Here is a 16,022-nt window from a genome sequence, read left to right on the forward strand (position 1 = left end):
GAGTGCTAGCCAATAAGAAGCCTGAGCTATCAGCCTAACAGTTTATAATTAACATAGGACTCTGTGTGTTTATTTGGAATTAAATGGCTGCAGGACAAGGCAAGACAGAAACTTAACACCATCAGAGTATGGAAAAGGTAATAATACCATAAGGACTTTTAAAACAATGAGGGCAGGTGTGTGTGTGTGTGTGTGTGTGTGTGTGTGTGTGTGAGAGAGAGAGAGAGAGAGAGAGAGAGAGAGAGAAACAGAGGGAGAGGGAAAGACAGAGGGAATTTAAGGCTTGGACTCTAGCTTATGATGATATTGGGAGGTGGTGGAACCTTTATGGAAGACAAAGTTAAATTGTTAGAGACATGCCCCAGAAGAAAATACTGGGACCCCAGCACCTCTTCTCTCCCTCTTTGCCTCTTGTTTGCTTTGCTCAACCATGCATGCTCTCTGCCATAATGCTCTGAGTCACAACAGGCCCCAAGGCAGAAGAGCCAATGACTACGGACTTTTTGAGACCACAGCAACATGAACTTTTATTCTCTCAATGTAGATTATCTCAGATACTTGCTATAGTGAGGGGAAATTACCAACACACCTTTAAGTGAATAGAGCTGAAGTTCTAAAAAAAAAAATCTGTGTAGAAAAACACTGTATGGGAAGTAGTAGGTTCTCTTTAGTGCTGCATGACAAGTAAGAAGGCTTTTTGTATAGTTTTAGGCAGGAAACCTTTCAAACTGTAGACATTTTCTAAAGTTTGGGCTACTTGTAATTAATCCAGAGAGTTTCTGCATACTTAGTTTTGTGTTGTGCTATAGACTTGGACAGAAATATACAGGGCCATGAGGTCTGAGTCAATTGTCCTTTAGTAACACTTAGATGTTGAGTCTTCCAGGAAGCTTTGCCTACCACTCTCAAGCCAGGATGAAGGCTTTGACTATACATGAAGGTAAATGTTTGCTGGTCTTTGCCTGCTGTCTCCTACCTGTGTGTCCTAATTGTTACATAATTTTCTTTGTGTCCTACCTATTACATAATTTTGATGTAATTTTCTTTGCATCCCTTCCTTTTACAATTTACTGAGTGAATAACAGTCTGAAACACAGGAAACTCAGTAGCAAATCAATAAAACACCTGAAAATATGTAAGAAATTCTAAGAATATATATATATATATATATATACTTTTTCTTAAAAAGTACTAGTCTATATATTTTATATAGTATTTTAATTCAGCAATATGAAAAGGTATTAAGCCTGGACTAATATTCATAAGAATAACTGAAGGGAGGGAGAGAGGAAGGGAGGGAGAGAGAAAGGGAGGGAGGGAGAGGGAACTGGGGTCGATATGTAAAATAAGAAAAAAATAAAAAATTCCAATGAAGAAACAAAAATGAAGATTAAAAAAAGAATAACTGGCTTTAGACTCTGGCATAAGCATTTTAGCCAATACATAAATATATTTATTATACTTTGAAAAGAATAAACTCCCATTAAAAAGCAAAGGGTCTGCCAATATTATACAACATCTATAACATTTAGTCATTTTAATAGAAGTTTGGCTTTACAAAACCTACAGCAGAGCTTTAGGATTTTAGAATTAATTTATGGAATAAAGGGGGCTAGAGAGATGGCTTGGAGGTTAAGAGCCAGGACTATTCTTCCAGAGGTCATGAGTTCAATTCCCAGCAACCACATTGTGGCTCACAACCATCTATAATGAGATCTGGGTACCCTCTTCTGGCTGCAGGCAGACATACAGGCAGCACATTGTATACATAATAAATAAATAAATCTTTGCTGGGCAGTGGTGGCTCATGCCCATAATACCAGTACTCAGGAGGCAGAGGCAGGTGGATCTCTGTGAGTTCAAGGCCAGCCTGCCTGGCCTACAAAGTGAGTTCCAGGACAGCTAGAGTAAATACAGAGAAACCCTGTCTCGAAAAACACAGCCCCCCCCCCGAAAAAAAAAATAGAATTCAGGTCAGAGCCCTCTTAAACTCTTAAGAAATATCTTTCAGTATAAATAATAGCAATTTAAGCCAACTTTCAGGAAGGGTGGAGGGGGGAGAGACAGAGTAAACACTGCACAGTTAAAAGAAGCTATCTATTTAAATAAGAGCAGCTAAGTACTGTAAGTACTAGATCAAAGGCAACATGCACATTTACAGGCGAATAGCACTGCCTCACACATCAAAGTAAAGTCAGGCAAGCAGTCAGGCATCAGACAGGGCCCTTACCAGGGAAGCATGGGAAAGGAAGGTGGGAGACTCAGCTAATCTCAAGATGTGAAAACAGACACCTGTCTTTACTTATTTTATTGTTTCAGGGTACTGGTGTTTTTTTTTTTTTTTTTTTTTTTCCCAATTCCTTCCAATGGAGAGAAAGTGTGTCTGTTAATAAGTACATAAAATAAAATCAGCTCTGAGCCATCAAAGAACTTTTATTCCTATTGTTCTTTATAATTCTGAAAGACAAGAACTTCAGAATGTCTATAATACCAGCCAGCTGCTTTCTTCTGAAACTACAACCCCAAGCCAGTACCAGCCGCCTGTTTTGCTTTTGAGAGGTTTAAGGAAAACCTTTCAGGAATAGAAACATGTACTTGAGCAAGCAATTTAGCTCATTTGCAGTCTGCTTGGAGTGTCAAAACCACAGTCCAGATGCTCCTGTAAGAGCAGGCACTTTCAGAGTCACCACCAAACAATGGGAAACACTGTAAGAAAATAAAATATGGCAAGTTACAGGGCATTTTATTGTTTTTCAAGCTGGTTATCAAGGACATCAGATGGGGGTAAGTGAAGTATGATGTTATTTTAATGCAGCTTCCTGCTAGAATTAGACTTCCCTGTAAGGTTTATTCTTGCTATTTTCCACCAGACCTCATCATAACTACAGATCTGTAAACAGTGCCTTATGTGCTGACCACTCTTACTTGCTCATACACAGAGAGAGCCTTCATTCTTTGCATTCTATGGAACTTCTGAGCTTGAATATTCAACAGTTGAGCTCTTCAGCAAAGTCAGCTGTGGACTTTGTAGGCATGCAAAACTAGATGCATTGTGAGGGGCCAGCAGACCCAACTCAGATGTGCCTTGCAACTCAGGTGTCTTTTATTTGCTAGTAAATTGTAAACCATTACAATCATTAATGCCTTCTAATACTAAAGCAAAAACAAAACTCTCCTCCCTGATAACCCCTCCCACCACAAAACAAGCAAACAAAAACAAACAAATAAACAAAAAACACAGAATGTTGTATTGCTTGGGAAAGCCATTTAAAAGCAATGGTGAGTCAAAAAATGCCCTCAGTGATCCATTCCTTTTCATAGCATTCACATCTTCATCCAGTCCTTGTCACTCTGTAGCAGTGTTAGTACCTGGTTAGGAACATGGCAGAAGTGACTGTATACTTCTCTAGTATTGGTTTATAAAAAAAAAAAAAAAAAAAAAACACCCGTGGCTTCCATCTTGGTCCTGTTTGCATTTTCTCTGATTACTTTCATAAAGAAAAGTTAGCTGATATACATGAGCAGCCTCATGGAAAGGCACACATGGCCAAGAAAAAAGCCTGTTGTCAATAGCCACTTCAATGGGTCTGGAAGGATACCCAATCCAAACTTCAGATGATGGCATCTCATCTGACAGCCTGACTGCCACCTCCAGCAGGTGGTGAGCCAGAAATGCCCACATTCCAGAGTCTTGAACATGTTTTTAAGTCTTGAAACAATTTGTTATACAACAAAAGATTACTATTACAAAGGCCTTGCTTGCTACAGGTAATTAAGAATTTACTTAGCACACTCTTGGGGGAAAGCTCAATAGCAGAGATTTTACTGCTGACCCTGAGTGTTTTGGCCCTGGGCTAAGCATTTTATGGTTAATATCACGTCTAGTTATTACAACAATTCTATAGGATTGGCTTTATTATTACCCTTATTTTGTAATTGTGGAAATACAGACTTTACAAAGGTTATATACCCCAAGGTCATGGGACTTAAAAAAAAATAAATCAATAAAGATCCTCTCTCAAGTATATCTAACCAGTAATTTATTTTGTACTTGATAAGAACGCTAACTTAAATTTAACTAAGGTCAGATACAATTTCTTAAACCCATATAGTACTCCAGACTCCAGACAGATTTCTTACTTTGATATTCCATGGCTCACTATGACAGATGATTCACTTAAAAGATAAAGTGAAGAAAATGTAATACATTGAAAAAAAAAAAACCCCAGCTCATTGGGAAGGGCAATGTGCTGATGGTTACTTTAACGCTCTCTTTCCTATTTGCTTTTCTGGACTGCAGGGGAAGGCAGAGATAGAAGGTTCGGCTTCATCATTTTTGTCTGTCTCTGGTTGGATGTGTCCTCATGGATACAGTTGATCAGCAGTTTTAAAAAAGGTTTGGTTTACTTCAAGAGTAGAAGTAATTTCCATTACACTTTCCACATTCTACTGAATAAGAAAATTTCCCCAGGCCCAAATTCTTTTGACTTTGTATTTTTATTTTGGAGTTTAGGTCATCAGCTGGTCAGTGGGAGCTCACAGATGACCCAATGAAGATCCCTATTGAACCTACCCAGTAACTCAAGTCCCATAGTTCAAAACCTTTAATGTTCATGTTGTTGTTGCCTAGTAACTTGTTAAATATGTGTATTCCCAGGCTCCAAACTGACTGATTAAAATATCTTCAGATGGGTGAGTCATTGTGAATAGTATGCATTTCTGTGTTGTATATTTAGGGGGGGGGCTAATGATTTCAGGCACAGTCATACCATGGAACATGCCTGGGGTACAATCTTTGGGAGAATTCATTTAGAGGTAAGTGGCAAATTCTGAGAGTTGGTTCTCTCTTTCTATCATGGGTCCCAGAGATTCAACATCTGGCAAGTAGTTTCATCTGCTGAGCCATCTTGCTGGCTGGCCTTCCCCCTTATTTTGGGGGACAGGATCTTTCACTAACTCGGAGATCACTAATTAGTTAGATTAGCTTGCTAGCAAGCTTAAGGGCCCAGTACTAGCATCATAGGTACATATCTCTATGCCTACATTATTTTTATGTGGGCACTGGGGATCAAACCCATAACCTTATATTTGTACATCAGACACTTTACCCACTAACCCAGCACCCCAATTCCCAGATATGCATTTAAATAAGCCTTTCAGGTGATTCTGAAGTCCCAACCCAATCTTAGAAGAAAAATAACCAAGTAAAATATGTTGACATTATGCTTTCAGCCAGCCTATGTAGAAACTACCTTGTCTTCATGGTAAATCCTATGTTGTGAACATAGAACAAAGTTAGTTTCTCAATAGAGAAACTATTTCTATCTAAGAATCAAGCAAAGCAATTTTCAGGTGAAAAGGTTCTTTGATAGCTCTTCTAAACATTGCTGAGTTTTCTAAATTACATTGAAGTTCTGCTTTTCTTCTCTGGGGTTTTTATTTCTTGTCAAGATGTAATCAAGATTAGTTTGTAGGTTATCCACAAATCAAATAGTAGCTAGTCATGGTATTTGTTTTGTTTTGTTTTTAGGATGCAAAGACATTCTTAAGATAGCTTAAATAAAATTTGGCAATCACAGACAAATTTTAAGTAGAAATACCTAACAAGAAATTAGTATCATTTTTAATAATTTACGAGACACTTAACTATTTATAAGTGTGTTCCTTATAGGACTTCTTCTTGTCAGTCTGAGACAATTCAGAATGAAGAGTAACTTTCATAGTTATATGTCAATGAATTAATTTTCATCCACAAATTGTTTTAAAAAATAAGTAGGATGAATGTGTTGAGTCATCATTTTCACACCCATGATTTTATTGAACATACATCTTAAATATGATAGGTTTTTTTTTTTTTTTGGCAAGCATGTGGAAAGAGATCAAGCTAAGGGACCTAACTCAATTTTAACATACTTCCTGCAATTATTAATCTGAAATATATAGAGCCAAATTAAGTACAATCTACTTAGTGCCTATGAATGGTAGCTCAGAAGCTGCAAAGGCATAACAGGAAGGTTTTCAATAACAGTAATATAATAGCAAGTGTTACTAAGGATGTGAGCATCTTTGCTGGGGTCAAGAACAGATCGGTGATATTTAGGTTGGACTCACTCAGCTGTACGTTGTACCCAAGAGGCTCTCCTACATAAGATTTTGCAAGTGGCAAACCAAATAAACTGACTGTGAGAGGTGAAAGAATCTTGTCCTAATCTTAAATTTGTAATGTCTGTCATTCAAGTGGCTGAGAAAAGTTTTCCTTTGCGACCTGTAGTCCGAGTTTCTGCAATTGACTTGCAGGGTTTGTGTGTATGGCCTGTGGGCTCTGGTCAGTGTCACCAACACCTCAGTTTTATTCTGACATCAAGCAAGCCTTCCACAGAAAGAATTCCACAAGCCAGCCCTGCTGCTGTCAGTGCTTTAAGGCTTTGACCTCCAAGGTCAGAGAATGAACATTTGCATGTGTTCCAATATATTTGGTTGTGGATGTGTTAGCTTTGCCCCTTGCAGATGGTGATGTGAAAAGGGCAACTGCTGGGCTTCCATCACTCAGGTTAATACAATCTCTGCAGGTCAGACTGGAGGCAAGAATGTGGGGACAATTCAAGTCTCTGTGCGCACTCAGAGCAGGGCTCTCTGCTGGGGATGGGGGAGGGGACTGGTTTCTGTTAACTTAGAGGAATGTTTCAGGCATATGGTGGGTCAGAATGTTTTTTTCATAATAAAAACCACCTGCCCACCTCCTCGTTTACCTCTGCTTGAAATGCTACTCTACACATGTACCTAGACCCAAGTCCCCAGTCACCATTATAACCCCAAATTGCATTGTGCTCCTTTAAGTTTCCCTTCCTTTCAGTCTTTCTTCCTTCCCTTCTCTCTCTCTCTCTCTCTCTCTCTCTCTCTTCATCTTTTTATTTTTTTAAAGTTAAGGTGATGACAAGATGAATTAATCAAAGCTCAATTTTTTGGCTTATTCAGAGACTAGAGAGATGAATGGCTCAGCAGTTAAGAGCACTCACTGCTCTTCTAGAGGACCAATGCTTAGTTCCCATCACCCACATCAGATGGTCCACAATCACCTGTAACTCCAGTTCCATCTTCTGACCTCATAAGGTACTGTACAACCCACATGGCATATACTCACACAGACATGCACTTAAATAAAAAAGAGTTCTTAAAATTTTTTTTCTTTTGGCTTTTTTTAAATAGTAATTTTAGTGTAAATGGATTGCTTGAGAGGGACGGAAGGAGATCATACAGAGAAACTCAATCTTACTTGCTCGGCAACTTAGTTAGGTGATGAACATTTTCCCACAGTGTATTACAAGGACTGTAAGACTCCTGTGAAAATATCCTGACATCTTTGTTTTACCATGGGCTTTCTCTAAGCTTTCCTTTCTCTGTATGCTACTGTTCTCTCTGGAGGTCAAACATCTCTATTCTCGTTGTTTAATACGAAAAACAGATTACAGTTAAGGAAGAAGGTTGGGATATAAAGGATTTTAATAAAACAATACACACTTCCAAGTTTCATGAAGGTTGTTAAAGTCAGATGATTAGCTGATGTGCCTTTCAAATGGAATGGGGTTATAATTAGCCTTCCTAATTTTGGTTCTTATTAATTATGACAGGACGTGTGTGTGTGTGTGTGTGTGTGTGTGTGTGTGTGTGTATGTATGTGTGTGTGTGTGTGTGAGTGAAGATTTCTACCAGGAAATGCCTCCTTTAGAAGTTGTTATACTGCCTAGTGTGTGATGCATCTGAGCGTCCTACCAAAGACAGGGGAAAAGCCAAGAATTGCTTCAAACAGAAATATTTAGGATTAAGGCAACATTGTCTTGATTTTATGGCAGGAACTTCACTTCTATCTGGAGAATGGAATGTTAAAGTGGGGGCTTATTTTATTACTAGCAAAGAGAGCATCAAAGTTACATTTAGTCCAGAACATGAACTGATTAAATATTCTCTCAGTCATGGGGAAAAACCTTAGTAACTGATTTTATTGTGATTTAGATACACCTTTACTTTCTTAGATTTTGAGAAGACTCATGCAATTTATGAAAGTTATTATAAAATGTGTTTTTGTGTCTGATCATACAGGCAAAGTATGCTTATCACATTAAGTAAAAGAAAAACAACATTACACACTTGTATTTCCTTGTACTCAGTACAATTCTTGCAAAAGTAGTTTTCCTAGGTATTTTCATAAGCAAAACAATTAAAATTCATTAAATGAAGAGAAAGTTTCACCAAGACTCATCTACTCTGAGTGTTCTTCCTTTGGTTTCCTATTGTATAGCAGATTGCATAACAACAGTATCTGAATTGGGGTTTCTATTGCCACAATGACACTCCATGAACAAAAGGCAAGTTGGGGAGGAAAGGGTTTATTTGGCTTACACTTCTGCATTGCTGTTCATCACTGAAGGAAGTCAGGACAGCAACTCAAAACAGGACAGGATCCTGCAGGCAGAGGCTGATGCAGAAGGCTTGGAGGGGTACTGCTTACTGGCTTGTTTCCCCTGGCTTGCTCAGCCTATTTTCTTACAGAACCCAGGACCAGCAGCCCAGGGATGGCACCACCCACCATGGGCTGAGTCCTCCCCCATTGATTACTAAATGAGAAAATGCCTTACAGCTGGATCCAAGAAGGCATTTCCTCAACTGAGTTTCCTTCCTCTGATGACTCCATAGCTACTGTCAGGTTGACACACAAAACCACCCAGAACAAACAGATATGAGTTAAAAATGGGTTGAGGGAGCCACACAAGAGTCTGCTGGTTTCAATCTCATATGCCTGTTATACAACTAGTATTAGAACCACACTATATCATTGAACACCTATACTTATTTTCTATGAAACACTTTTAACAATAGAACCCAAATAGTTAAGAAAGATATAATATAACAAATTAGATATATTTCAAATATATCAAGTGATCACATCAATGCTATACATTTTTACTAATAATAATTCACATATGTAAATAATTGCATAAACAGTATTAAACCTAAGGAAAATTTGCTTTTACCAAAGATAAGAATGCAATCCTTAATTCCAAATTATCCTAGAAAATTCTATACAGAAAACTACATTCATGGACTTTAAAAAAAATTGGATCACAAATTTTAAATATAAAAGAATAAAATAAGATACTCAAGTTTTCTTTTGGGTTTAGAAACAAAAACATCTGATGGAGCAATAGTGGTTTTCCTTCTGCATTCATAAGGAGAGGCTGGAAGACGAACTGGGTAGTTTTTATGGTAAAATATGGAAACTGCTGCTGTTTTTCATGGTTGTGATGTATGGTAAGAGAGGGTTTAAGTGTTTAGACTCCCCCCCTCAAAAAATGGTATAATGAAAATACAATCAGAATGCACAAATCTCATATGACTTTTGGGAAAACTTTTGTATCAATAGGTTATTTTGTTTATTGTTTAGATATTTAAAATAATAGCATATTTTCAATTCTCTCTCTTTTTTTTAATTCTATAGTAATTTATGAAGGTCTGGTAAAAGGAAGGACTATTAAGCTCCCCACCACACCCATGTCTCCCCCATCTATTTGCATTTTGTTGAAGGAGAACTGTGGTGTCAAGATTAACTGAAAATGTCTCAATTAGTCTTCATGGACACAAGCTTCCCATTTACTCAAATGAGAGGTACTTTGCAAAAAAAAAAAAAATAGTGCTAGCTTGTGATCATCAAAGCCTTGGACAGCTTTCTTTTTATTAGTCAGAAAACTGAAGACCATTCTGAATTCCACTGTTCTGAATGAATAAGCATAATTTCTTACAGCTTTCCTGAAACTGCTGAAATCAGAGTGATTAGTTCTATAACCCAGCTCACACTCCACTTTAAGTATTTCCCATTGCTGGGCACCTCTGGAAGTGATGTCCATGGAAAAGCAAGGAGCCTACTGTGTCATAATGATTTCTCCATGCTTCAGCACATGGCCTTGGCATTAATAATCCATCATGGGATGGTTTGCAATGCACATATAGGCTCTTACAGGACAGCTGCTGGTAAAACACTGTTAAATGTTATATGGCAAAACATCAGTTAAGATGGTTTTTGAACAGACGAAGAAATAGTGCAACATATCATCTCTAGAGAAATTTTTATTCTTCTTTTCTTTCCTGGTTTTTCTTCTCCCCCAGTCATGTTTTAGAGGAACAAATGGGTTAAGGGGCTAGATTTGGTTGGTAACCACCGAAATATATTTCAAAATGCTTTTGATTCAGGAAGTTCTGGGTCTTTTAAAGCAAGGACGTTAACAATCCTCCTGAGAACCTTAAGCTATGATGATTTAAGCATAAGGAAAATGAGACTTTGAAATGATCAGAGGAGTCACCCAGAGGCCTCCCTGCTGAGTGGTTTTCAATTTTCATTTTTCTAAGACAACAAGGAGGATGTTGGATCCATCACCTAAGGGAAACCCTATCATTTGAGTAAAAATTTATGAGACAATAGGAAAAGTCATAATTATCATGGTAGCTAAAACAAAAACAAGAACACTAGAATTTTTAGATTCATAAATTTGTATATGACAAATGCATTCCATTTTAGATAGATTATAATGAGTGCATTTATTGACTGTGGACATAATACATGCTTAGGTACAAATACAGTTATCATTGGTTATTCATGGCCACGAGAGCCAAGTGAAAGGATAGTTATGCACAAATGAAATCCAGAGGGAATGAGGGAGACCTAGATAAATTATTTCTCACTGATTCACTTCCAGGACTTTAGCCATAGATGTGAACAAGGTAATGTTGGTTTATTACAGGGTTACTGAGCCTTTGTAGCCCTACCCACATGAAAATTTAAGTGGCTATCTTTGTAGACTATTGATTACATAGGAGAGTAACAACATTAAGTTATTCTTGTGGTTTATTATTCATTCATCTGAGCATTGATTTAATAAAATATATTAGGCTGATGCTATGTGAAAACAGCAGTGCTTGAGATTATGAACTCTTAAGGACATGGGTCCCATCACTGAGGCATCTATATTTTATCACAGAGATAAAACACTCACACACATTACCTTACCATAAAGAGACGCAAATGCCTTCTTTGGGAAATCTGAAGAGGTAGACTGTTTCCAACAGAACATTTGGAGCACATACATGGAGAATATTCTGCTGTGGAAGCCTAGAAGGTGGGGCAGGAGCCCTGACTATTAGGTCACAGTGTGAGTATGGGGATGACTAGAGGAGACCAAAATATAGGGTGTAGGGGAGTTAGGCCAAAGCATCCAGTGTCAGAAAAGGGATCCCAGGAGACAAAGCCTGGAGGAGAACTGGGGTTAGCTGGGTAGTCTGTTGCTGCGGAGGGATTTAGACTTCAGTAAGATAACGGCAAACGAGTTTTCTTCCCTAGTCAAAATTTTTCTTTGGAAATGATTTTAGAGAAAAGTTATAAAGATAATATAGTTTCCTACTAGCCAGAAATCGGTTCATATTTCTGTGGGTTTTTTAATGTTTTAGTTTTATTTATTTATTTATTTATTTATTTATTTAGTGTGTGTGTGTGTGTGTGTGTGTGTGTGTGTGTGTGTGTGTGTGTGTGTGTGGCGTGTGAGTATAGGTGCCCTCAGAGGCCAGAGACATCAGGTCCCCCTGGAGATGGAGTTATAGGTGGTTGTGATCCACTTGATAAGGGTGCTGGGAATTGAATTTACATCCTTTTCAATAAGCAGTACACATTCCTAATCACCTAGCCATTTCTACATACCCTTTGTATTTTTTTTAACATAATGGTTTTTTTTTTTGTAGTATGCTTGTTGAGGCACATACATTTTTTTAATTTTAATTTTGTTTGTTATTAATCAGAAATTCCAAAGATGTCTTTCTTATTATTTTTTCTTTTTTATTTTATTTTTATCTTTTTATTTTTATTTTTTGGTTTATCTAGACAGGGTTTCTTTGTGTAGACCTGGCTGTCCTGAAACTAACTCTGTACAACAGGCTGGCCTCAAAGTAACAAGAGATCCTCCTGCCTCTGCCTCCTGAATGCTGGAATTAAAGGCGTGTGCTATCACTGCCTAAATTTATTTACCTTTTTAAAAACATAGGTTTTGGTTTTGTTAACCAAATTTGCCAGGTTTTGACCCATTTCAATATCAGTGACCTTAAAGGTTTCCCACAAGATACCTAAACACTCACCTATACATTCACTATATACAATCTTTTTTTCTTTTTTCTTTTGGTTTTCGAGACAGGGTTTCTCTGTATTGTTTTAGAGCCTGTCCTGGAACTAGCTCTATAGACCAGGCTGGCTTCAAACTCACAGCGATCCGCCTGCCCCTGCTTCAAGATCTGACACCCTCACACAGGCATGCAGGGAAAACACCAATGCACATAAAATAATAAATAAATTATTCAAAATTACACAAACTAATGGGTAAATTTGGTAACAACAAAAACTTCCACCTACCTTTTAAGTAGAATGCCCCACTCGCTCACTCTGTCCACATTTTCTGGAGTCTCTACTCCTGCCTTGTCTTCCTTGGCCAATGGCTAAAGCTAAAATTGAGGTTCTATCCCAACTTCCCAACTCCCAGCCATCTTTAAGTCCTTTTACATTCTCTGTTGATCACATTGTGTATGCAACTCTTCCGCCATAGGTGTTCATAACTCACTTGCTTACTGAAGCTCTTGGTCTTAGCTTCATGTAGTTCTAAAGCATCTACATGTGGCCACCAGAACAGTCTTTCAGAAACACGTTTGAATATACTGTTCACATTTGGGTTCTGATGTTACTTGGTATGGAGCATGTACTCCTTTGCAAGGTTTGATGTCCAAGTGTCTAAGTGCTATCTTCCACAAGTTCTTTCCACACTTAAACTTTCATAACACTGAAAATGCTTGAGATTTCTCTTTTGGTGCACATTTGCACATGTCGTTCCTTACACTGAGAACACTTTATCTTTCCCAAATGGATAAGATACCTTCAACTGCACACCTCAGCTTCATTTTACATTCTCCAATGATCATTCACAGCATGGTTTGCTAGTATAATTTATTAAATGATACATTTCTTGGGCCAGTGAGATGGCTCAGCTGGTAAAGGTTCTTGCCACCAAATCTGATGGCCTGAGTTTGAGCCCCAGGACTGGCATGATGGAAGGGGAAAACTGCCTCCCACAGTCTGTTCTCTGACCTTCATATAAGCACCATGGCACAGTGTGAACACACATACATGTGCATGCACACACACAAATATAGACATTTAAAAGTTTTAAAAGCTTAAAAACATAATCTTCTTTCACCACACAAAGGATTTGAGACAGTATAAAATAGATATACCAGGCAATAGGATAAAATAGAGTGAAATAATTAATTCAAAGGGAGAATATAGGGAATTAAAGTAACACCAGATATGAAGATATCTTTAAAACCATTGGGTTCTGTACTCATACATGTATGTACACGATAAATATGTACACTGAAAGTTTTTTTTTTTTAATCAGGGCTTCTTAGCTAATAAGCTCAGAAGGGAACTTGGCTGAGTATGCTTTTCTGTATGTTAGAAATGAAGTACCACTGTTAGTTCCTCAATGAGGGATGGCTTATTGCATTAAAGGAATACTTATAAAAAGGACCGGTAACTTTAGAAATTCCCTTGCTTGTGCTTGCAGTGACCCTTAAATATAACTCCATAATTACTGTAACTTTTTTTTTTTTTTTTAACATTGATTTCCTAAGGGTATGGACCTTATCCTCAGACTGCTTGACATTCCCTAGTGACTCACTGGAAAACCAGATGTTGGTTGTAATGTAGGCCAATGCTATACACAGACACACAATGTGTCTACACTTACAAAGAGAAAAAAGTGTAACCAAATGGATGAGTATTGTAATAATGATATTTGGAAGCTTGCAATTTAGCAGATATATCATGCTAAACACATTGAGAATGTACTTTCTATGACTTCTGGCAAATCTTATGGATACTTCCCTTCTCAAAGGTGAGAAAAATTGAAAGGTTAAATAAGTTTTTCAAGGTATTACAAGTAGATAGAGGCAGAGCCTGGGATAAAGACAGTTACTTAATCCATGTTCTTAACTTTCTGCTGTTGGTTTATGTTTGTTATGGAGTACACTGATTACATTGACTTACATATCCTCATATAAATATTTGTTTATTTGGTTAGTTTTGAGATAGGGTTTCATTCTACTGGCCTAGAACTCTTTATGCAAATTGGGCTGACCTTGAAATCATAGAGGTCTACTTTCCTTGCCTCCTGAGTGCTGGTCATATGTTACATGGATGACCAAATTGATTAATACTTCAATACAACAAAATCATGGTAGTGCAGCCTTTCAACTGATAGGAAAGCCCCAATGGAGACTTTGTCACTGTTTTCTAGTTCTATATATCATATTCCAGAATTGTTTTAAAGGAAAAGGTAAGAGCTATCCTGGAAATGAAATGCTATACTATAAAAAATTGTTTTCTGTAGAAGTATCAGCACATATCCCAATATAAGCCACTTCTTTTTTTTTTTTTTTTAAATTGGGACATTTGACTGATTTTTCCAGTATATTTGATAGGCTATGACTCAGCTTTATTCACTGTGTCCAAGAAAACTCATAGCTAGTTTGTGCTCTAGCCCAGTTTTTTGTTTTTTGTTTTTGTTAACAAGGGGCTGGCTGTTCTTACCTGAAAGTTGCCAAAGCAGCTCCCTCCAGGGAGAGTCACATAGCTCACAAAGGGAGGCCCAGAGGAGGGCATTGACTCATAGACCACCAGGCCTTCACTGGAGAACGTGGCTCTCTGCTGCTGCTTACTTTCCCAAAATTCCTGTAACATTGACACAACATTCACTGCAAAAGACAAGAAATAGCGTCAGTTATAAGGGTGGACATATACTGGCAGGAACCAAATGTTTAAGGCTGGATTCTGCAATGTGGCAGTTGCTATTTAAATGGAGCATGCACACTATGGGGGTTGCTTTCAACTGTGAAGACACTTTAGTTAAGCATATGTAAAGGATGTTAATATATAAAACTTTAACACGTGTGTATTTCCTTTGTAAATTATATTTTATTTATTGTGTGTGTGTGTCAGAGAGAGCGAGAGAGAGAGAGAGAGAGAGAGAGAGAGAGAGAGAGAGAGAGAGAGAATGTGTGTGGGAAGCATGTACATGTGTTGGTACCTGTATAAAGGTCATATGACAACTTTGAGGAGTTGGCTTTCTCTATTATGTGGTTCCCTGAAATCAAATTCAGGTTGTCAAGATAAGTGGCTGAGCCATCTGACTGGACTCTATATACATTTCTTAATAAGTAGGATATAAGTGGTTTTAGTACCCCAATTCTAATAAGGTTGCAGTATATAAAATTTATTTTATAAATTATATTAATATAAAATTTAAAATCTGACCATTCATCTCTGAAATTTTGCTTTAGTAGACTTTTCCAGACCTGTGATTATCTATAGCCCATATCCAATTTCTCATACCCAAACCTGAAAAGAGAAAGCCACATTGTGAAGATGTAAGCAATGTAATATTAATCTGGACTCTCTATTCATATGATTTAAGAGACATTCAGAAAGGAGTAAACTCTTTTCTTATGTTCTCTATACCCCAATCTAAAGGAGAATCAAAGGCAATTGTCAAATAAGCAAGAGCCTGGAAAAAGTCATGAGTGAAACTAATAACATGGAGTCTTTGTAAAGACAAGGTCTGCTAGATGATTTTGGAAAACACAGGAATGGCGAGGGCCATGTGTTTTAGATTAAATGACCTGTGATAGCCTGCAGAGGTTCCAGATCAAATTAGGCTGGTTTGTTTATCCTGTACTGCAAATTGAATTGGGGAAATTAACAAGGATAATAGAATTGTGGAGTCAAAAGTGACCTTATGAGTCATGTCGACTAAGCTCTGCCTGATGCAGGAATTCCTTGCCAGTGCTGCTGCCAGACAGCTGTCAGTCTGTCCTGTACCTGCATTTGCCACCCTTGACACAGCCAGTCTCAATCCCTGATGTTTCTGTGGAATGGTGAGCCG

General features: G+C 37.7%; 1 protein-coding gene across 2 annotated transcripts in view; it reads right to left on the minus strand.

Annotated features, from left to right (window-relative positions):
* Positions 1–16,022, minus strand: part of Lix1 (limb and CNS expressed 1) — a 48,036-nt gene that overhangs the window by 16,318 nt on the left and 15,696 nt on the right. For both annotated transcript variants that reach the window (XM_051206107.1, XM_051206106.1), the window contains exon 2: positions 14,672–14,835. In XM_051206107.1, coding sequence (XP_051062064.1) covers positions 14,672–14,835 — 164 coding nt within the window. The remainder of the gene's footprint in view (positions 1–14,671; positions 14,836–16,022) is intronic.

This window comes from Phodopus roborovskii, unplaced genomic scaffold (assembly GCF_943737965.1).
Source record: "Phodopus roborovskii unplaced genomic scaffold, PHOROB, whole genome shotgun sequence".
NCBI classification, from domain to species: Eukaryota; Metazoa; Chordata; class Mammalia; order Rodentia; family Cricetidae; genus Phodopus; species Phodopus roborovskii.